The sequence below is a fragment of the Oncorhynchus masou genome, chromosome 15 (genome assembly GCF_036934945.1).
Source record: "Oncorhynchus masou masou isolate Uvic2021 chromosome 15, UVic_Omas_1.1, whole genome shotgun sequence".
Taxonomy (NCBI): domain Eukaryota; kingdom Metazoa; phylum Chordata; class Actinopteri; order Salmoniformes; family Salmonidae; genus Oncorhynchus; species Oncorhynchus masou.
The window spans coordinates 9,279,980-9,304,015 of NC_088226.1; the positions used below are offsets into that span (position 1 = coordinate 9,279,980).

The following is a 24,036-nucleotide window of genomic DNA, read 5'->3' on the forward strand; positions in this document are numbered from 1 at the left end:
TCTGCTTCATGTGTGCTCACTTTCTCAACCCCATCGAACTACGAGTCAGGACTAACCACCCAACATCAGTGCCCGACCTTACTACTGCCATTAGACGAGCCCTAACTGTGACTAGTGTACATCAGCTGAGAATGGATGATTCACACGGCTGTATCAACATGCATTTTATTGCTTGTAAAAGGATGGTACTTTACAAAGATATCGCATGTCCTACATTAAATATTAAAAACATGTTCAAAAGACAGTCTACTTTATCATCTAAAAATACAAGATAAAAAAACATTGGCTCATTGACGCAACACTACACATTTTTGTGGCACAATCAATCATGCCTACACAATGTTGGGAAAGGATTGCAACATGCATCTTCTAAGCCTCATCAAAAAAAATCTAGAATCCTTGCGAGACGACAACATTTCATCGAACTTCTACAAGCAATTATCCAGTCACAGAAGGCACTATATAAAACAAAAAGCACTTTCAGATGACTTGTATCTACACACTGGAGGAATGAGTGCGATTTCCAATTTGGCTTCCCAGGATTTTACAGTTCCAAACCACTTTCTCTGTGTCAATCCCAAATGTAAATAGTTATTGTTCACAATAGAGACCCACATTGTAAAATGATATTACACTGAATAAAGCGACAAATAGGTTTGCGAAGTAAAATGCGTACAATGACAACAATCACCGAGAGCAACCATTGTTCACGTACAACATTAAGGTCGTTCCACTTCAAAAAGCACAAAAAGGATTGAAACGCCACCGTCTCAAATTGTTTCTGTAGTTTGTCAGAGATACGATTAGCATTCCAGAATCATTTAGTTTTAATATAATTTAATCTCATGATCTTATTGATTGCGCCCAAATTGGAATGAACTTCTTCCTACCAATGAGTAAGACCCCCCAAAATGCCAATACTACCCCAACAAACAGTATAGTTTCAGTTATGTTCAACAAGTTCCTTGAATACTCCAACAAGTGGCAGCTTTCTGAAGGGGCTATCCCTATGGTGCAATTCTCATATGAACACTTTTTCTACCTGTCCAAAACTTTGGAGAAATGGGCTAGGGACTAAAATGTGACAAACCTAATAAAATACATTGCATGGCAATCATGTTTTTCAATAAAATTCAAATTATTAGGGAACAGCATTGCGATTAGTGACATTTAGCATTAATTCCAACCCAATACCATTACAAAACACAATACATTGTATGTTTGGGACTTATATCACCGAAGACCATAACATTGAAACCATTAGAACTGCTATAGAGTAACGGTTGTCTTGTTCACCTGGAACGGTCAAACAGGAACTAATCCAGACCTTTTTTGAAGGGAATAAACTGTCCGTTTCCTGGACACATTGTCATTTTATGCTTAAACTGAATTGCTTTCATAGAGGACTGGCTTGAAATTTGGCAGATGACCACACAATGTATTTTCATAATGAGCCAAATCTATTGCTTTTGTTTACAAAGTTGCAAAGGATTGTTGTGACCTGTTTAATAAACACAAGAGACCAGCAGAATATATAAGAGTGCGGCAGTATAGCAGGACCACGGCATCTAATGGTCAAAACCTAGTACTTTCAAACTACTTTATGGTAAATAACGCAAGTGACTTCAATTATTCATTTCTCTGAACGTGGAGAGAGAAAAAAAATAATAAAAAATAAAATAAAAATTTTAAATCACCAGATTCATAGGGAATACATGACATAGTATGGAGAAGTACTCCAAGCCGCAGCTTAATACTACTTGTTAAAACACAGACAGACATAGGGTGTGGTGGGTTTTGACAATGTTATGAGATTCCTCATGTCTTACTCATTAGTAGGAAGATGTTTGGTCCCAATCGGATGTTGGATACTCTATTGACTATTATCTGAATCCTATAAATAAATAAAAATGGCCAATTTTGGTGCAATCCCTTACCTTTCTCAGAGATCAAATTAAGTTTCAACAAAATCATTCAGGATTGTCAATCTTAATCATTGCCAACTACAGAAACTATTTCAGAACAATCTGAGATGGTGGGTGTCATGGCTTGCTGAAATGGCATGGAATGACTCATTAGTATGTACAAATCCATGCTCTGAAATGAAAATAGTTTGGTTTTTGGCGAGAATTATATCCTGCTTCCTTATTCAGCTTTTGACAGTAGTCAACATGTTGACCAATTGTTTATATGTTGGCTACTGTCAACATGTAAATAGTAGGTCTACATGTAGGTAGGTATGCAGAGAAAGGTAATCCAGTGCTGTTTCAGGTCACAAATTCATCACAGCAACAGTCTTTACACAAATAATCCAGTTTCTCAGACCAATATTTTCATTCACTCACTCTCGCACATCAACAATAGAAAAAGTTTAAAAAGTGCAGATTAAAATTTGCGCGACCCAGTGTAATATGACCGATCAGCTGATACTGATACTCATACTCATTGGCTGAATGATTGAAAGCTAAGGCACTATCGTGGTCCCCCGAGCCGGCATCTTCTAGTGCGAAGACTTCTGCTCCTCTCCTACTTCAGTCACCATTGTGCCCACACAACTAGAAAACAAAAAAAATATATTATTAGGCAACCACAGTTTCATCATAGAAGATCGATGTAATCAACTATTTAAAAGCTGTGTGAGCATGACTATGTAGCTCTTAATATTGAGCTACGTCTATACCTCTCGTGTCTCTGAGCTAGAGCCCTTGTGGCGGTCTCTCAGTGTTCCAGGCTGTTGCCTAGTTTCTGGCCCTCCTGCAGGGCAACCATGGCCAATCTCAGGTGCTCCCTAAGGCTCTGGATCTCCCGCTCACTCCTGCTCTTCATACCACCCAGCTCCCCGTGCACCTCTTTATACCGCTCACAGGCCGACTGCTTCTCCTACAGGGGTAAGGGCACACAGAGAGGTTTATCAGATGGACAAAGTATACCTCTTCCACTCTGGGCAGAAATACAATGTTGGGATGGACAGAATAGCCTGAGGACTTGTTGCTTTTCTGTTGTGATTGACTTGGAACCATCAACCACACAAGACAGTTTGCTAACTTGTAGATTAACATTCCAGTTTGTGTGAAGCATTAAAGTAGTCTCCACCTACACATTGTTTAGAAACAAAACCAACATGTGTGCAGCTATGGGACAAAACAGAAGGGGTTGGCAACACTTTGATTGAACTGACCTGAAGACCAGGTGTGTTGAATTTAGGCAATCACCGAGCTGATCAATTAGCTCAGTTGGTCAAGTGTGGTGCCTAGTTGGAACAAAATCCTGCAGTACCTGTGGCACTCCAGGAACAGGGTTGCCTACCCTGGCTTAGACTGTTGATAACATGTAAACTCTCGTCTCAAAATGTCTCTCAAATGCATTGTTACAGTTGTTGGCAAGCTAGCTAACGAATTCGAGCCATTTTAGCATAGACATCAGTCAAAACATGGTATCAATAAGATATAACGAGCCACCTGTGATCCCCCACATGGCAGCTTGTTGCCAATTCCACAGTAACGGAATTATTCTGGGTTCTTCTCACTTTAAACTGTATGTCAAACAAAAAAACATTATTTTCAAAGTTTAACCAACCATACAACTCCATGCACAATTTCCACTGAAAACTGTACATAAACTAATTTAGTGGAAGAACTGTGCAGATGCGAAGTTGGTAAAAGGATTCTGGTAAAAACTCCCTCAGGTTTATATGCGACCACGTTTTCCAAAAACTCAAATATCTTCTCCGAATTAAGATTCAAAGATGTCTGCAGAAAGAATGCGGTGTCAGCTATGACACAGCACCTTGAGTTTATTTTGGTTATTGAACTACAGTAAGTGAAGAGGATTTATACCTGGTAACTGAATTACAATAACGAAATGACATCATAGGTCCATGATCTATACTACACAAAAATGCATAATTATGGATATGGATGTTGTTTCACAAGTACTTCTGAGTGGCGCAGCGGTCTAAGGCATCTCAGTGCTAGAGGCATCACTAGACACCTTGGTTCAATTCCAGGCTGTAACACAACTGGCCGTGATTGGGAGTCCCATAGGGTGGCACACAATTGACCCAGCGTCGTCTGGGTTTGGCCGGTGTTAGCCGTCATTGTAAATAAGAATTTGACCTGTCTAGTTAATTAACCTTTTTAAATAAAATGTACTGTACTACTGTATTGTATTTCACTGCACTCTGTTCTACTCACTGTACTATCCAAACTTGTGAAACATACGTCTATAATGGGCGGACCAAATCTGAACCTATCTGCGGACGTTAACATCAAGGCTAGGGTAGACTGACCAAATTTCGACGTCCCGTGTCAGTCAGTGCTCAGTGGGTGAGGATGCTGGTTACAGTTAATGGAAAGAGAGGGGGCTCATGGGTAGGTGTCAGTAAGAGCTGGGAGAGGTGACATTAATGAGACAGCTTGTCCAGACAGACATTTTTAACACGCTTGGTTTGACCACCAGACAACAGAAAGACAAAGTAAAACAGTTATGAGCTGAACATAACAGAATGCCAGTGGAAGGGAAGACAGTAGCAGGTGACCCAACTGATTTGTTACCAGAGCTGTGGCGGTCATGACATCTTGTCAGCAGGTTATTGTCACGCACGCGCTCAGTATCTCCAGGCCTCCAAGCTGCATACAAGACGCTGATGCGCACCTTTGCAAAATCTACATCAAATAAATAAATTGAATCTACACTATCACAAAAAATCCATTAATTATTTTAGTCAGGTCTAAAGAAACATGAAGAAAATGTATTTCAGAAGAACAGAATGAGTTGGGCTACTCTATGTTATCTGGCTATTATGCTAGATTTAGTTATTTGGCAAATGATAATTAGTTTAATTTAGAACGGCACATTATCAAATGGGAAAGAACAGGGGGAAAGACAAGACATCTGTATGCACTTGAATAGTGAATGGAGGCTGCGCGCTTTCCCACCAGTGATGACGGTAGGCTACTTCGGCTTTATAGCAGAGCATGTGCTTAATATGAGCAGCTGAGAAATAAACAGAACACGTTCTCCCCAACCCTGTTCCTGCAGCTACCCAGTACTCTGTATGCCATGGGCTCCCAAACCCTGTTCCCGAAGCTACCCAGTACTCTGTATGCCATGGGCTCCCAAACCCTGTTCCTGAAGCTACCCAGTACTCTGTATGCCATGGGCTCCCAAACCCTGTTCCTGAAGCTACCCCGTACTCTGTATGCTATGGGCTCCCCAACCCTATTCCTGTAGCTACCCAGTGCTTACATTTGGGAAACCAAGTGAAATCTGTTTGGGAACATCGATAGTAACATGTTTTCGCAATAACATATTTGCTAAAACTGTTGACAGTCCCTCTGCGAGCTCGAGAAAGGAAAAAGGAGAGAGCGTAGGAGATGGAAACACATGGGGGTGAGATTCTGTATAGCTAAAAGGTGTTTTCACCCTATTAATTATTCAAATATTATTTTTAATAACAAAACATTACTAGGCTATTCAAAATTACCCTGCACAATCAAATGAACCAACTGCATGCCGAGGGTCATTCATCATTCATTCGCTCCCAGACTCGTGGATAGAAATGTTGGAGAACAGTATAAGGTAACCAGTCCATCCAGTAGGCAAAACACAGTCCACTCAAAGGTGATTACTCAAAATGGGTTTCATTTTGGAGTATAGGCTAGAGCATTGTCTTTGGGACAGTAGTAGGCTGTGTATTGTATAATGACACAATCATAATTCAACCTACGCATAAACTCTAATATGCATATGGGTGTTTTGATTTTCTCATCACCTTAGAGAGCTGTCCATTTCGTTGTGTTAGGATTTGAATCAACATCCACAATGACCATGATTTGCACAGTTTCAGCCTGCAGCTGAACTTGATCATCACAGTGAGGTGATCTGTAAAAGTATAATAGGCCTACTGTTTTGATCATAAGTGTTGGATGCAATTTTCGATTGCATTTGCATTGATGTTAGTGGTTAGAGGGACAATAGAGCCCTGAGCACCCGGCCATTAGGACCTGATGGTTGTTAGCAAGTTGGGTACTACCAAAGCACGTCTAGATTGCATATCAGGAGAAGATTGTGAATCAACGGTCAGGTGGAATTTTACTGAGGTCATAACTCATGACTGCAGGTGTCATAATATGGTCACCGCAACAGCCCATTTGTGACTTCCAATTTCCCATTGTAGCAAATTCAGTTGCAGTAATTCCGTTAAAGATTGTTTTTGTAATAACGAGAATAAACCACTTAATTCAAACAAAATTGACATCAGTAAAATCACTAACTAATTGACAGGTCTACCATTACTTGCTACTTACAGTGCATTCTGAAAGTATTCAAATCCCTTGACCTTTCCGACACTTACATTACAACCTTATTTTAAAATGCATTTTCCTCAATCTACCCACAATACCCCATAATGACAAAGCAAAAACAGGTTTGTAGATTTTGCAAGTGTATAAAAACAAACAAAAAAACTGAAATATCACATTGCCATAAGTATTCAGACCCTTTACTCAGTCCCTAGTTGAAGCGTTACAGCCTTGAGTCTTATTGGGTATGACGCTACAAGCTTGGCACACCTGTATTTGGGGAGTGCCTCCCATTCTTCTCTGTAGATCCTCTCAAGCTCATTCAGATTGGATGGGGAGCATTGCTGCACAGCTATTTTCAGGTCTCTTCAGAGATGTTTTATCGGGTTCAAGTCCGGGCAACTCAAAGCCATTCAGAGACTAGTCCCGAAGCCACTCCTGCGTTGTCTTGGCTATGTGCTTAGGGTCGTTGTCCTGTTGGAAGGTGAACCTTTGCCCCAGTCTGAGGTCCTGACATCAAGGATCTCTCTATACTTTGCTCCGTTCATCTTTGCCTCGATCCTGACTAGTCTCCCAGTCCCTGCTGCTGAAAAACATCCCCACAACATGATGCTGCAACCACCATGCTTCACCATAGGGATGGTGCCCGATTTCCCCCAGAATTGACGCTTGGAGTTCAGCCAAAGAGCTCAATCTTGGTTTCATCAGAGAATCTTGTTTCTCATGGTCAGAGTCCATTAGATACCTTTTGGCAAACTCCAAGCTGGCTGTCATGTGCCTTTTACCGAGGAGTGACTTCTGTCTGGCCACTCTACCATAAAGACCTAATTGGTAGAGTGCTGCATAGATGGTTGTCCTTCTGGAAGGTTCTCCCATCTCCACAGAGGAACTCTGGAGCTCTATCAGAGTGACCATCAAGTTCTTGGTCACCTCCCTAACCAAGGTCCTTCTCCCCCGATTGCTCAGTTTGGCCGGGCGGCCAGCTCTAGAATGATGGAGGCCACTGTGTTCTTGGGGACCTTCAATGCAGAAGACATTTTGTTACTCTAACCCAGATCTGTGCCGACACAATCCTGTCTCGGAGCTCTACGGACAATTCCTTCAACCTCATGTCTTGGTTTTTGCTCTGACATGCACTGTCAACTGTGGGACCTTATATAGACAGGTGTGTGCCTTTCCAAATCATGTCCAATCAATTGAATTTATCACAGGTAGACTCCAACCAAGTTGTAGAAACGTCTCAAGGATGATCAATGGAAACACGATGCACCTGAGCTCAATTTCGAGTTTTTAATTTTTAATTTTAACTTTATTTAACTAGGCAAGTCAGTTAAGATCAAATTCTTATTTTCAATGACGGCCTAGGAACAGTGGGTTAACTGCCTGTTCAGGGGCAGAACGACAGACTTGTACCTTGTCAGCTCAGGGATTTGAACTTGCAACCTTTCTGTTACTCGTCCAACGCTCTAACCACTAGGCTACCCTGCCGCCCCACGTAACAAGATGTGGGAAAAGTCAAGCGGTCGGAATACTTTTCAAATGCTCTGTATGAACTTTCATTATCTTCCCTGCTCATGAGGGAGAGAAATGAGAAAATATCTTAGTTTTTGGTAATGAAACTACAAAGCAATACTTCCTAGACTTACAAAAGGTAAACAATTTCTCCGAAATTAAATATAAAGTGTTGATAGTTGTTGGCAGGGTCTTTACTTCAACATTCTGTGTTTTGATGATGTATTCTAATACCATAGAAAACATCTACCAGAAAAAGTATTAAAAAGACCCCTTTTCCATCCGTTTATCCACAAATCAAAGCCTTCACTTATGCCACATTTTTAAATTGGAAAATGGTTGAAAATTTATCAATAGCTAGGATCCCATCAAATTGGCAACAGATTTTCATGTGAATATTCAAAAATATGCATAAAAACAAGACAGTATGCACATTCTCCCATCAGAGAAGTGTTTCCATCAAATTGACTTGTTGCGGATAAAAGGCTGCGTGATGACGTAATGCACATAAAAATATATTTTGCGGTACCGAATAAAAAATAAAAGTTAAACGAGTTTCCATCACATTTTCAACTCTACTGATGGTTATCACAAAACGTTTGCGTTATATAGCGAATGTACCCACTCTAGTATTGGCAAATGCTCTCTAGACAATAGCTCGCAGATTACCCTAAATTGTGAGATTATTATGGACAAAAGAGTAAGAATTTCTATTTGTCAAACAGCCAAGCATTGATGATCATGTCACCAGAACAAGACCCTCAATATTGGAAACCAGCATAAAGCTCAACACCTTGCATTTCCACCACCCTTTGAAGTTCATCATTTCTTTAATCTGTAATCTACTAAACAGCATGCTTTCCTGATGAGTCGTAGTAGGAAGACCACACAACATCACTCCAGGTTTACTTCCATAAGATGGTTATTATAGCAATATTTGCGCATAAAAGCTTTTCCACTGACATTTTTCACATCATTTTACAGACACAAAAAGATGCCACCTTGCCTAGTGTATTTTGTTGTGTCGACATTTGGAAAGTTTAGCAAAAAATGATGTTTCCATCAGGCCTGTCGTGAATGTTTATTTTTATTTTTTTAACTCACATAACAAGGTTGGATGGAAACCTGGTTTATGCCTTCATTTCCCAAAAATATAGATTCTTATCTTTCTTTTGACACCCAATTTTATATGCTCCTATGAACTTCAAGTTGGTGCTTATGGGTCCTTTTACATTGACATGCCCCTAGTCATCTGACCGTTCAGAATTCTAATGCATGCCTTCTGGCCATATCAATAGACACACATCATTTGTGACGTTGTCAGCCAAACCGTCTAAAGATGAAAACATTACACCTTTATGCCTGCACACAAATACACAGTGAACCAGTACCGTGTTCAGGAACTGAAGTTCGTTCCTCAGACAGCTGATCTCCTTGTGCAAGTACTGCACCTCATTCTCCTTCACCCTGAGAAGAACCTGTGACAAAACAAAACATAATATTATTACAAGCTAACAAGAGTGATCAACCCAACATCTAAGACACTGAGCAACTGTCCCTAAAAACATATTATTAGAAGAGACATGTATTCTAAATGTCATAATTGACTACAAAGTGTAAATAGGATAATTTTGGTCATAATGTCAGCCTCGTCCAAAACAGAGTTGTGAGATTTGTCGTCGTGACCGCAACACAGCGTAAATGAAGGTTGGGTTTGTTTCAATCCTGCTAGCATTTCTTAAATGAACCAAATTAAAAAACGAGACCAAATCAAGAAGTGCAGTCACCCTTTAACAAATTCACTTGTGTTGAAAACACCTTTGGTGTCTCCATGGGACACAGCATCCAACAGGGGGCAGTGTGTTTCAGTGTGCAGTCCATGAAAATTCACACCACACACATTCTTCAAGGCATTTCCCTACATAATAACCAACTGCACGCTGCCTTTCATAAATCCTTCCCTTTCTATTCAAACATGAGACAAGTGCCCCCTATGTCATTGTTGTAGGTAGAGAGGCTTGTTATGGTTGAGGGGCTCTACAACTTATCTCCTCCCCTCCTCCTGACCCACCTCCAGCTCACAGGACAGCCTGTCCTGGTTGTCGTGGGAAACGCCCTCCGACCCCTGGCCCGTGACGATGGAGCGCATGCAGCTGATCTCCTCTGTCAAACGGGCCTGTAGGTCCTGAAAGGTGAAAACATTGATAGTATTGAGCATACTGACAAACCGCTGAATGTGTCATATGGATAGGCATTGCTTGTCATTAACAAAAGTGTTAGGGTAGAGTAGGCTAAATGCAGAGGACCAGCTGACCTCCAGACTCCAGGCTCACCTGGTTCTCTTTCCTCAGCTGCTCCAGCTCGCTCTCCTTGTGAGTGATGTCTTTATCCCTCTCCCCATTGCTCTGCTCAGCCCTGTTCAGCTCCAAACACTTCTGGGAGTACCTCTCAGACAGGCCGGACAGCTCCCTCTGCAGGGCCTGGGTCTCTAACCTGAGGGGACAAGAGAGGATATAAACATTTAATTTATATAAACTGTATATTACGCCTGAGATTAAAAGCAAAACTGGGGCCTCCCAGGTGGGAGGCACTGCATCACAGTGCAAGCTGTGCCACCAGAGATTATGGGATTGAGCCCAGGCTCTGTCGCAGCGCTAGCTATGCCACCAGAGATTCCGGGATTGAGCCCAGGCTCTGTTGCAGCCGGTCGCAACCGGGAGGTCCATGGGGCGATGCACAATTGGCCTAGCGTCGTCCAAGTTAGGGAGGGTTTGGCCGGCAGGGATATCCTTGTCTTATCGTGCACTAGCGACTCCTGTGGTGGGCCGGCCGCAATGCACGCTGACCAGGTCGCCAGGTGTATGGTGTTTCCTCTGACACATTGGTGTGGCTGGCTTCCAGGTTGGATGTGCATTGTGTCAAGAAGCAGTGCGGCTAGGATGGGTTGTATTTCAGAGGATGCATGGCTCTCGACCTTCGCCTCTCCCGAGTCCGTAAGGGAGTTGCAGCGTTGAGACAAGCCAATTGGATACCACGAAATTAGGGAGGAGAAAAAAAGGGAAAATAATATATATATATATATATATATATATATAAAAAAAGCTTAACTGGAGACACGACTGGTATTCTGTAGAAAACTTGACACTGCACTGGCTGTGCACAGTCAAAATAGAAGCAGACATGTTTTGTTAAAATGGCAGACCAACACATTCTTTCAAAATAATTGAACCGTGAAAATGGTGGTGAGGGTGGGTGTGCTTCGTTATGAGTAATTCTGTTTTCTCAAGAGATTTTGGTACAACAATGGTTAAAATGGAAACCTCTGCCCACACCCATTAACCACAAATGCTAAATGAAAATCATAATTGACACACACACACACACACAAAAGTAATGTTCATTAACATTGTATGCGCAACAGATCCCATAACCTTTTTCCACATCGTTACAGCCGGAATTTGAAATACAGTGGGGGGAAAAAGCATTAGTCAGCCACCAATTGTGCAAGTTCTCCCACTTAAAAAGATGAGGCCTGTAATTTAGATCATAGGTACACTTCAACTATGACAGACAAAATGAGAAAAAAAAAATCCAGAAAATCACATTGTAGGATTTTTAATGAATTTATTTGCAAATTATGGTGGAAAATAAGTATTTGCTCACCTACAAACAAGCAAGATTTCTGGCTCTCACAGACCTGTAACAACTTCTTTGAGAGGCTCCTCTGTCCTCCACCTGTTACCTGTATTAATGGCACCTGTTTGAACTTGTTATCAGTATAAAAGACACCTGTCCACAACCTCAAACAGTCACACTCCAAACTCCACTATGGCCAAGACCAAAGAGCTGTCAAAGGACACCAGAAACAATTGTAGACCTGCACCAGGCTGGGAAGACTGAATCTGCAATAGGTAAGCAGCTTGGTTTGAAGAAATCAACTGTGGGAGAAATTATTAGGAAATAGAAGACATACAAGACCACTGATAATCTCCCTCGATCTGGGGCTCCACGCAAGATCTCACCCCGTGGGGTCAAATTGATCACAAGAACGGTGAGCAAAAATCCCAGAACCACACGGGGAGACCTAGTGAATGACCTGCAGAGAGCTGGGACCAAAGTAACAAAGCCTACCATCAGTAACACACTACGCCGCCAGGGACTCTAATCCTGCAGCGCCAGAGATGTCCCCCTGCTTAAGCCAGTACATGTCCAGGCCGATCTGAAGTTTGCTAGAGAGCATTTGGATGATCCAGAAGAAGATTGGGAGAATGTCATATGGTCAGATGAAACCAAAATATTACTTTTTGGTAAAAACTCAACTCGTGTTTGGAGGACAAAGAATGCTGAGTTGCATCCAAAGAACACCATACCTACTGTGAAGCATGGGGGTGTAAACATCATGCTTTGGAGCTGTTTTTCTTTTTCTGCAAAGGGACCAGGACGACTGATCCGTGTAAAGGAAAGAATGAACCTCTGGTTAAACAGAGGTTGAATACCCCTTTGAGCATGGTGCAGTTATGAATTACAATTTGGCTGGTGTATCAATACACCCAGTCATTATAAAAAAAATACAGGCATCTTTCCTAACTCAGTTGTCAGAGTGGAAGGAAACCTCAGGGAATTCACCATGAGGCCAATGGTGACTTTAAAACAGAGTTTAATGGCTGTGATGGGAGAAAACTGAGGATCAATCAACATTGTAGCTACTCCACAATACTTTAAAAATATATATATTTCACCAGTTGAGAACAAGTTCTCATTTACAACTGCGACCTGGCCAATATAAAGCAAAGCAGTGCGCCAATATAAAGCAAAGCAGTGCAACAAAAAAAACAACAGTTACACGTGGTATAAGCAAAAGTACAGTCAATAACATAATAGAAAAATCTATATACAGTGTGCAAATGGCGCACTGTATATAGAAGGAGGTGTTGGCTTTAGGGATGACCAGTGAGAAAAACCTGCTAGAGCGCGTGCTACGGGTGGGTGTTATGGTGACCAGTGAGCTGAGATAAGGTGGAGCTTTACCTAGCAAGGACTTACAGATGACCTGGAGCCAATGGGACTGGCAATGAAAATGTAGCGAGGGCCAGCCGACGAGAGCATAAAGGTCGTAGTGATGGGTGATATATGGGGCTTTGGTGACAAAATGGATGGCACTGTGATATCAAACTGGATGCAGTCTGAGTAGTGTTGGAGGCTATTTTGTAAATGACATCACAGAACTCAAGGATCGGTAGGATAGTCAGTTTTACGGGGGTGTTTGGCAGCGTGAGTGAAGGAGGCTTTGTTTGCAAAATAGGAAGCTAATTCTAGATTTAATTTTGGATTAGAGATGCTTAATGAGTCTGGAAGGAGAGTTTACAGTCTAGCCAGACAGCTAGGTATTTGTAGTTGTCCACATATTCTGATGCTAGTCGGGCAGCGATCGGTTGTGAAGGCATTTAGTTTTACTAGCGTTTAAGAGCAGTTGGAGGACACAGAGTGTTGTATGGCATTGAAGCTGATTTGGAGGTTTGTTAACACATAGTCCAAAGAAGGGCCAGAAGTATACAGAATGGTGTTGTCTGCGTAGAGGTGGATCAAGGAATCACCCGCAGCAAGAGCAACATCGTTAATATATACAGAGAAAAGTGTCGGCCTGAGAATTGAACCCTGTGGTACCCCCATAGAGACTGCCAGAGGCCCGGACAACAGGCCCTCTGATTTGACACACTGAACTCTGAGAAGTAGTTGGTAAACCAGACGAGGCAGTCATTTGAGGAACCAAGGCTGTTGAGTCTGCCGATAAGAATATGGTGATTGACAGTCGAAAGCATTGGCTAGGTCAATGAAGACAGCTGCACAGTACTGTCTTTTATCGATGACGGTTATGATATCGTTTAGTACCTTGAGCGTGGCTGAGGTGCACCCGTGACCTGCTCAGAAACCGGATTGCACAGCAGAGAAGGTATGTTAGAATTTGAAATGGTCAGTGATCTGTTAACTTGGCTTTCGGAGACTTTAGAAAAGGTATGGCAGGATGGATATAGGTCTGAAACAGTTTGGGTCTTGAGTGTCACCCCCTTTGAAGAGGGGGATGACAGCGGCAGCTTTCCAATCTTTAGGGATCTCGGACAATACGAAAGAGAGGTTGAACAGACTAGTAATAGGGGTTGCAACAACGGTGGCAGATAATTTTAGAAAGAGGGTCCAGATCGTCTAACCCAGCTGATTTGTTTGGGTCCAGGTTTTGCAGCTCTTTCAGAACATCTGCTATCTGGATTTGGGTGAAGGAGAAGCTGGGGAGTCTTGGGCAAGTAGCTGCGGTTGGCCGGGGTTGGGGTAGCCAGAAGGAAAGCGTTGCCAGCCGTAGAGAAATGCTTACTGAAATTCTCGATTATAGTGGGTTTATCAGTAGTGACAGTGTTTCCTAGACTCAGTGCAGAGGGGAGGTGCTCTTATTCTCCATGGACTTTACAGTGCCCCAAAACTTTTGAGTTAGAGCTTCAGGGCGAAAATATATTTGAAAAAGCTCGCCTTTGCTTTCCTAACTGACTGTGTGTATTGGTTCCTGACTTCCCTGAAAAGTTGCATTTCGCAGGGACTATTTGATGCTAGTGAAGTATGCCACAGTATGTTTTTGTGCTGGTCGAGGGCAGCTGGTCTGAGGGGCTATTACATTTTTTGAAAGGAGCATGCTTAAAGGTGGTGAGGAAATTACTTTTAAAAGAATGACCAGGCATCCTCTACTGACGGGATGAGGTCACTATCCTTCCAGGATACACGGGCCAGGTCAATTAGAAAGGCCTGCTCACAGAAGTGTTTTAGGGAGCGTTTGACAGTGATGAGGGGTGGTCGTTTGACCGCAGACCCATTGAGGCAGTGTCGCTGAGATCCTGATTGAAAACAGCAGAGGTGTCTTTGGAGAGCAAGTTGGTCAGGATAATATCTATGAGGGAGATCATGTTCATGGATTTAGGGTGGTACCTTAAATTTACTAACCTAAATGACAGAATGAAAAGGAAGCCTGTACATCTCAAGGGTGATCAATTGAAACAGGATGCACCTGAGCTTAATTTCAAACCAAAGGGTCTGAATACGATTGTTAAAAAAATCAATAATTGTGGGGGGGGATACTGGGCAAACATTTCTAAAAAAAACTGTTTTCGCTGTGTTGTTATGGGGTAGTTCGACTAACCTGTACCCCCGCACATTGACTCGGTATATATCCTTGTTATGGTTCTTTTATTGTTTTACCTTTTTATTTGATCTTTTACTTCAGTTTATTTAGTAAATATTTTCTGCATTGTTGGTTAAGGGCTTGTAAGTAAGCATTTCACGGTAAGGTCTACACAGGTTGTATTCAGCGCATGTGACAAAATGTTATTTGACTAGAGCATGATCAGAGCATCTGCTAAATGAACTAAATAGAAATGTATATAAAAATAAATGAACAATTGCAAAGCATGTTGAGTTTTATTCTATTGAGCTCCACCCTGAAACAAGGCCAATAATAATGCCCAGTGTGCTTTGCAGTTTATTTTGGTATGTTAATTTTCCCTTTTACATTTGTCATTTAGCAGACACTTTTTCAGATTGACTTGCTCAACTCGCATCACAGGCATGGTAACCATTACTGAGAACGTTGCTGCTGTTCGGGTCGGCTAATTGCAAATACATTTTTGTATTTTAAAGCACATGTATTTTAATGACATACATTACAAAAATAAATGGTATTTTGTAGTTTATTTTGATATATTGACCTTTATGGTATTTTGCATCTGTATTTTGTCCATCCTTGACTTAATGGTAAAATGCACAAGAGGGGATACTTCAGGCAGAGCTAAATTCAATAACCTGTAAAATGTTTGTGTTCCTAGTTCCAACAGTACAGTAATATCTAATACACACATCTAAAAAGTAAGAAATATTAGGATGAGAAATGTTGAAGTGCAGAGTATATACAGTGCATTTGGAAAGTATTCAGACAACTATTTTCACATTTTGTTACATTGCAGCAAATTTCCCTCATCAATCTACACAATTAGCCCATAACAGCAAAGAAAAACAGGTTTTTAGACATTTTTGGGATGGTGCCAGGTTTTCTCCATATGTGACACTTGGCATTCATGCCAAAGAGTTGAATCTTGGTTTGACCAGACCAGAGAATCTTGTTTCTCATGGTCCGAGTCCTTCAGGTGCCTTTTGTCAATGTTCTTCTCAATGGCAACCCGGAACATGTCCCAGATCTCATGATCATAACAGTCTTTAAGCAAGGATTCCGATTGGTCAGATCAGCAGTGAATAGACCTTAGCACGGGTACTTCCTGTTTGAGTTTCTGGCTATAGGGAGTAGCAAAATGGAATCGTGATCCGATTTACCGAAGGGAGGTCGGGGGAGGGCTTGTCGCCCTACCAGAAGGGAGAGTAACAATGGTCGAGAGTTTTTAAAGTGCGAGTACTGCAGGCGATGTGTTGATAGAGCTTGTGGCATTTTCCTCAGATTTGCTTTATTAAAGTCTCCAGCTATAATAAATGCGGACTTGGGATATGCGTTTTCCAGTTTGCACAAGGTCCAGTATAGATCCTTGTGAGATTACGCAAATTCGTTGTTTTTTGGAAAGCAACATCGTTGGCAATTTTTTTGGGGCATCCATCTGACCATGCAGACTGCAGAGTGAACAGCAAGAAAGTGCTTGTGACTCCATGGTTAAGCAATTGCTCTCTTCTTGAGTGACAGGGAGCAGGGCTTGATATGGAAAGCGGCATGAAGCAGGAGGAGTGAGACGACTGAAGTAGCAAACTGAGTAAACTACAAAAACTGACATGACACATGTTGGAGTTGCTTATCACATTTAACAAACCAAATATTCAAATACCATTATAGAAGAAGTAAAAACCCAAACCGGTCCGTGCATCAACACTGGTCTATAGTTAAATAACGGTATACCACCAACGCCTAAATTGATGATACAAAGAAAGGGGGTACTATGTATGTAAAGGTGTGTGTAAGGAACGAGTTGCGTTTTGAGCACTCACTGCTGCTGTGAGCGTAGAGTCTGTGTGTTGGCACTCCCTCCACCAAGCCTCTTTGCCTTCTCCACCTCTCTCTCCAGCTCCTCCCTGTGGGCCTTCTTCAGTGTCTCCATAACTAAACCACAGAGAGAAAAGGGAGGATGTGATGTTAATGGATCTAAAACCAAAAATTGTATTACCCCATGAATTGCTGTGGTGTTGACTGTTCCATTCCGACGTCACACGCCTCAAACAACAAATGTCCTTGAGCTGGGGAACTAATAACATCTATGTACAATTTTGACCCCATGATCCTGTGACCTCTGACCTTGTGCTGTGTCCTGGGTCTCCTCCCTCAGCACCCGGTCCCTGTCCCTCTCCAGCTCTCGGGTCTCGCGGGCATGCTGCTTCTGCAGCTCCTCCAGGGCCCGTTTGTGGGCCCGCTCCATGGCCTGAAGGCTGCGGCCGCACGTTGCCTCCCGACCACAGCTACCTCCCCCCACCCTCCCCCCACCCTGCAAGCGCTCCAGCTGCTGCCTCAGAGACGCCACCTGAGTGTCACAAAGGTAGAGAGGCGGTAAAGCTCACTGAAAGAGAGAGGCGGGGGGGTATGTAATTACTGGGTTGAACCGAACTGTTATGCGAGTAGTGAAGGGGGATTTGAATGCCATATTCCATGCAGTCATATCAATCCCACACAGCATGCAGGTCATGCATCTCAAAGGCAATGTTAGGGACTGTATGGATCTTAGACAAAGGGACAGTGCAAGGAGTACATTCATCTGGATCAGATTCCCACAACCATATGATATGATTGTATGATCTGCACGAGTCCTAAAACTACCCCTGTGAAGACCCAGTAGTCAACAGCACACTATACAATGTTATCACAGGACACATCACTCAAAGATGGAATGAGACATTCAGCAGTGTTTCCACTATCGACATCTGATAAACTCACAGTTCTAGAACCAGAGAAATGTCTTAATTTATTTTTCCGGGCAAACCGGTATTGCTAACTAAGCCCCTATTATACCCTCCTCCTTGGTATTTTGAAGAATGCGAGGGTCAGTATTACTGCAGAGGGCCTGATTACCATCCCGCATGCATAATAGAGCAAGCCTAGTGTTAAAGAGTTCCACTTCATATGTAGATGAATCATCTAGATGAAGAGTAAATTTGCATTTATTTATTGTGTTTGCAAATTGAAAAACATCTCCACGCACTACCTCCCTCTGCAGCGCCTCATTGGCTGGATGGCTGGACCTTGAGCCCATTGGCAGTAGTGACCTCATCTCCTTTAGTGGCAGCCGCTCAAACTCTAACCACCTTCTCTCAATTTCCTCCTCTGCTCTTATCCTGGGGTCTGAGCCTACACCCGGCCCTTTCCTCGACAGCACCTGCTCCCATGTGCTACTGGTCACATCTCTGCTCCTCTCCTCCTGCCATTGGGCGTGCTCCCTGCCCTGCCCCTCCCCTGCCTCTCTCTGAGTGGCTGGCAGAGGGCTGGAGGGGACGGGCACTGGTGACAGCTCGACACAGTCAAATCGGCGTTCAGTGGAGGTGGTGAATTCTGATCCAGCATCACTGTGGCGAGAAGGTGGTCGACGAGTGGAGGCCAGGGAGCGAGAGTTCTCCTTGTCACTACTGCTGTCAGGCAGTCTGGAGGAGAGGAAGGACAGGGAGAGAGAGCGTAGATTGATAAAGTGACAGTATAATAGGGCTGTGGCCGTCATTACATTTTGTCAGCCAGTTATTGTCATGCAAAAGAATGCCTGTCTCACGGTAATTAACAGTTAATTAACAAACACATTTAGCATCTCCAGGCCTCCACGCATACCAGCCACTGATGCAGACCTTTGGAACATCCACATAAAAATAAAGTAATAAATCAATTTAACTTACACCATCACAACAATCCATTATTTATTTTAGTCAGGTCAAAAGAAACATGATATGAAGAAAATGTATTGCAGAAGAACAGAATGAGTTGGCCTACTGTATGTTATCTGGCTATGCTCCATGCTATATACTTGTTTATTTAGCTGACAAGATAAGTCCAGTGCCATCATTTTATATTATATAATTTTATAGTAAGAAGAATAGAATAATTTAGCTGAATAAAATAGAAAGTATATTTTTGCGCATATGAGCTTAAAAGCGATTATTTTAAACAGGTCCTATATGCTAGATTTAAAGTTATTTGGCAACTTTAGTTGTGAATGATACAAAACTTAGAATGCCTTAGAAATCAAAACATATATGGACTGCATGATGAGACTATAGGCTATTGAGGATTTGAGAAAGTAGCAAAAACAGTTTGCAGTCTGCTTCTTGCCTCAGGCTGCACAACAGTTCTCTCATCAAGTGAGTATACTCTAGGCTAGACAAATTACATACCAAATAGATCTTAAATTATGTTTTTCTGCCATGTGTAATATGCAGTAGGCTATGTATTGTATAACAGCTCAATCAATTTTCATTCAGGGTTTTTGTTCCGGCTTGGGCACATATAGGCCTACGCATAAGCTCAAATATGAGTATGGGTGTTGTGAATGAATCTTAGAAAGCACTGTCCATTTCCTTGTTCGGTTTTGAACCAACATCCACAACCACCATGTTTCACTCTCAGTTTCAACCTGCTGTTGAACTTCTTTCTTCAAATTGATCATCACAGCGAGGTGAGTTTTAAAAGCATGAGACTGTTGGATGTGATTTTGAATTGCATTTGCATTGCTGTCAGAGTGGTTAGAGGGACAATAGAGCCCTGAGCACCAGGCCAATAGGACCTGATGGTTGTTAGCAAGTTGGGTACTACCAAAGCACGTCCCAAGTGCACAAGAGGAGATTACCACGACTCAACGGTCACGTGGAATTTTACTGCGGTGACAACTCATGGTGTGGTGGTAATATGGTCAACACTACAACCCTAGCACTACATAAAATACATCCCTGGTGATTCACTATGTAAGCAACATAACATTACACATGATTGAGACTTGAAGTAATCCACAACTGCCCTTGGACTTAGTAGCCCACCTGTACAAGAACACAATAGGCCTCCTTATGTGACTTTTGGATTTGCCAGCTGGGACACAGAGGGAGGAGGAACTCACTTTGTAAGGTCAGGAGAGCTGCTGGGCCGAACACTCTTCCTCAGAACCTCGATCCAGTTCCTCCTGATCCCTGCAGTCATAGCTGACAGTGTGACAACTGCCTCCCTCGTCTGACCGACAGACAGGAGAGAAGAGTAGAGTAGAGTAAGAAATGGAACGTTTGTGGTGAGGGAAAGAGATCATTCAAATACCTGTCACTCATCCTCACATATCATAGAAAATTATTGGAACAGTGAAAAACACACTCACCTGTATTTGAAATCCATAGTTCTTCTCTACATCAAACTCAGACACTTTTACACAAGACTTCAGGTCAACCTCCCCGTCCAGATCATCCTTCTGTAAGACACAGTTAGGAACAAACAAGTAAGACTACAGACACATATCAATAACTCAATGTATCCCCTAAGACAATTATTGCAATAGTCAATAACTTTGAAGCATTTGAAAACATACCTCCTCCGCCCCAGAGTCTCTGTAGTACCTCAGACCAGCATCGGTCAACACAAACCAGTGCTTCTTCCACTGCAGACAGACAAGCCAAGCCACCAGTTAAACCAGCACTATTCGACCAATCTGATGCATTAATGCACACAAGCAGCTAAGTGACAGTTCACAGCAAGACATCTTTCAAATCAAGTTAACATGGACCAATGAAACCTATGGAGTACACAGTGTTTAAGACATTATGACAAGTATAAAAAGAGTGCTTAAAGTGATGTATGGGTCATCTAAGTGTTTGTACTGTGAATTCAAAATGAGTTCAAACACATAACATACAAACCTAGCACACAGATGATACAATGAGCCACAAGCTCATTATGACGTTTCATACTCAGTCTTATCCTGCTAGAACATACCGGTTGTGCCTGCCTGGGCACACCAAGCTATTACTGGGATAACACATGGGTAGTCTGCAGCTATCGCCTTACGCACAAGCTTTCTCATTAGGAGAGAGGGAAAGAAGGCGAGAGAAAGGAGGAGAGGAATCAAACAAGAAAGCAGAAGGGAAGAGAGCTAGAAAGAAAGAAGAAAACAGATAAACAAGTGATACATGACTTCTGACTAAATAAGACAAGAAAGAGTCATAAGAAACTAAGAAAAACATGACTTCACCTCTCCATTCTCATCCAGTTTTGACATCCATCCCTTCTTGAAGTTAAGGAGGTCGGGCTACAAGAAAAGACAGAGTGTCAGGTTAAGGGAACCGTTTTGAAGAAGTGAGACGAACACAAAAGTATAACAAAGGATGCCAGCGTAGGATGTTCATAATACAAAGACCAACATTTTTCCATGTAGAAGTTAAACAAGGGCAGGCGTTTCATGCAGTTAGTGCACCATGGCAAACACCCGCATGTACATTCAAATGTGTGAGGACATGGAAGTTGGAGAGGGTTTTTAGAAGTGTTAAAGACAACAGGAAACAAAAAAAAAGCACGCCTTTGAGTGATGAGAGAGAAGACAGAAATAAAAATGATTGCTAAGTTAACAGTAACAATCAACATAGGAGATATGGGGAACTAGAACAGAACACTATGCAGAGAGATTTGAAGGTAATTTAATCTACAGACTAATATGTTACTGACACTTAACCACTGCAGTCTCAACTATTTCTAGGAATCCTTTCAGTTTGTAGCCAGGGGAAAACCTGTGAGGTACTTTACAGAGGTGGTGACCCTGGATCAAGATTAGGAAGCTTTTTCCATCTACATTCCTCAGTTTGGGTCTTTATCTCCTTCAACCCTCCCCCTCTACCTGGCATTACTGCCTGTTCTCACTGGAACTCATAAGTTGTCACATTGTAAACACCACTGTGCTTTGTTCCAGCCAAACCATTACAAGGCCTGAGGAACATTAACAGGCAGATGTATGGTTACAGCATGAGGTAGACTTAGAACGACCTTCCCATGAGTTGACTTATGATAAAATGTGTCCTCTAAGTAACTATGAGCATGCTGGTGTATGTATATGTCTCTCAAAGCATTTCGACTATATAAATGCTTTAATATAATTTTGAAATTAGACGCAATAAACAAATAGTTGGCAACAAGAGGAAACATCAGAGGCAAGCTGTTAACGTTATTTCAGCAAATAGACGTTTTACAAAGTGCCAGGATGAGGATGACCCACCCGCACACAGAAGTATACCTTTAAACACTTGCATATTAATTTGAAGGAATAAACTATAGGTTGTTTATAGAATCATGCATTTATAGATTCCTCAAAGACTAATTTCAAATAGTTTATAAAATATAAGGGATCTAACTAAACAAACGACTGGGGTGAGGTGTTCGTTTGCACATGCAAACAGTCAATAGATGGAGCTCAATGTTGCTCTAATTCAATTGACACTGTAAACAATTGGATAACACTAATGCGCTTACAAATACGCATACATTTTTGATTAGCCCTGGTAGCCCTTGGCAATGGCATAAATTACAGCCACAGGTACGCAAAAAAAAACAACGTAACGTTATGTGTAGAAAACAAACTATAAAATAATTAAAGGCCACGAAACACAAGAATAGACACACCCACTCCCCGAATTTAAACAACCATTTTAACCACCAATGTTCCTTGTTGCCTAATGGTTGCGGCGAACAATTAAACATTCGTGCAACAATGTCTTGGAACACGGTTCAGTTATAGGTTCCAAAAAAAATGGAAATGTAATTCAAGTAGTGGCATCAAGGCAAACGTACCGTCATGTTAGTAGGACCCAGGAGGCAGTTGAGAGAAAAACAAACACTTAAAATAAAAAATATTGTTGCAATAGCCTACTCGTCCAAAAAGTGAATTTTGTACTAATGTGATCGGGGTTGAATAAGTATTGCTTCAGTTTTCTACCTGCTGATCCGTTCGCTTAAAAACTTGTCTGCCTAGCAGGAAGGCAAGAAACTAAAGCAAACCCCGCCATTTCTACCCCTCTTGGGTCGGTGAACTGTATCTTATCGCTCAAATATATTTTCCATTGACTATTTCAACAGAAACGGAAGATTATAGACATCATTGACACACACAACTCTTGAAAGCCACAATTTCACAACTTTTTTTGCCGTTTGTTAAGATGTTTTTCGTTCTGCACTCTCGCCCTGTTTGCCACTTCCTGGGCGGATCTGTAAGAATCGTTTGAGCAAACAAGCTAACCAATCAAGTGATCAGTGGGCTGCTCAGAGCATTTGAATATTGAAATATAGACTGTACACTGCCAAAAAAGCAACCAATGACACCCACTTCCAGACCACATAGCTTCTACTAAAATACACATTAAAGCATTTATGACATTCCTTAGCTGAGTAGCTAGATTATTTATGCTAACTCGGTATCTCGGTGAGGCTATTACGCCGATTCTCATGCAAAACGTTTATTAAACGGTATCACACGGGAGTGACCAACCCTGCATTTGTCCAATAGAAACTCTCGTTTTAGTTGAAAAACGTTTCTAACTTTTTGGACTAGTGATTACACCCCAGGCCAAGAATTTGAAACACATGCCCCAGCAGCCCACAATTGACAATGCTCACTCTATGAAACGCCAGTAGAATTCAGGTGAAAGAAACAGACCTACAACCCACGGATATACTTCAAAGTCTGAATTAAATTTAGGAATGTTAAAAGAAAGCATTGAAATCACACTGCATTTGAATTGACCAGAGAAGCCCTATATCAGTTTATAAAAGCAGTTTACAGCAACGTCTAGAATTCATAACCTGAATAAATGGACAGATATGTGTTTGTAACATTGAAAACAAAATAGACTGCATGCAGGAGGAAAGCATTGTAAAACTAAACTTTCAGATTAGATATACTGTACACTAATAAGTGTGTGAGTAAATAAATACTAGATGTTGACCATTATTCAAAGCAGCAACAGGGCAATAAATATTAAAGACACAAAAGCCATTTTATAATAGGATCGGAGAAGGAAGTTTGGATGTGGGCAGGTGAATGTGCACTCTGGCCTTTTCTCAATTGGATTTGCTCAACTTCTGCATCCTCTCTCACCTCCTTTTAAAAAAGGTAATCGATGAGAGGCAGTGTAGAGAGGGGACATGTAGAATGTATAGAAGGACTGGTAGGATACACATGACTATCCTCAATGGAAGGTG

The 24,036-nt window shown here is 41.9% G+C and overlaps 1 protein-coding gene across 2 annotated transcripts; it reads right to left on the reverse strand.

Annotated features, from left to right (window-relative positions):
- Positions 1–149: 149 nt before the first annotated feature.
- Positions 150–23,042, reverse strand: LOC135555531 (TRIO and F-actin-binding protein-like). 2 transcript variants are annotated; one of them, XM_064988049.1, is made up of 13 exons: positions 22,630–23,042; positions 21,044–21,100; positions 20,384–20,452; positions 20,177–20,266; positions 19,928–20,037; positions 18,041–18,473; positions 17,140–17,362; positions 16,836–16,947; positions 10,148–10,307; positions 9,886–9,999; positions 9,206–9,292; positions 2,681–2,880; positions 150–2,555 (listed from the first exon to the last, which is right to left on the reverse strand). In XM_064988049.1, the coding sequence occupies exons 1-12, from the start codon at positions 22,633–22,635 to the stop codon at positions 2,719–2,721; spliced, it is 1,623 nt and encodes a 540-aa protein (XP_064844121.1). In that variant the 5' UTR covers positions 22,636–23,042; the 3' UTR covers positions 150–2,555; positions 2,681–2,718. The 2 variants fall into 2 exon arrangements, with proteins under 2 accessions (XP_064844121.1, XP_064844120.1); XM_064988048.1 differs by having other exon boundaries at positions 18,038–18,473.
- Positions 23,043–24,036: the final 994 nt, after the last annotated feature.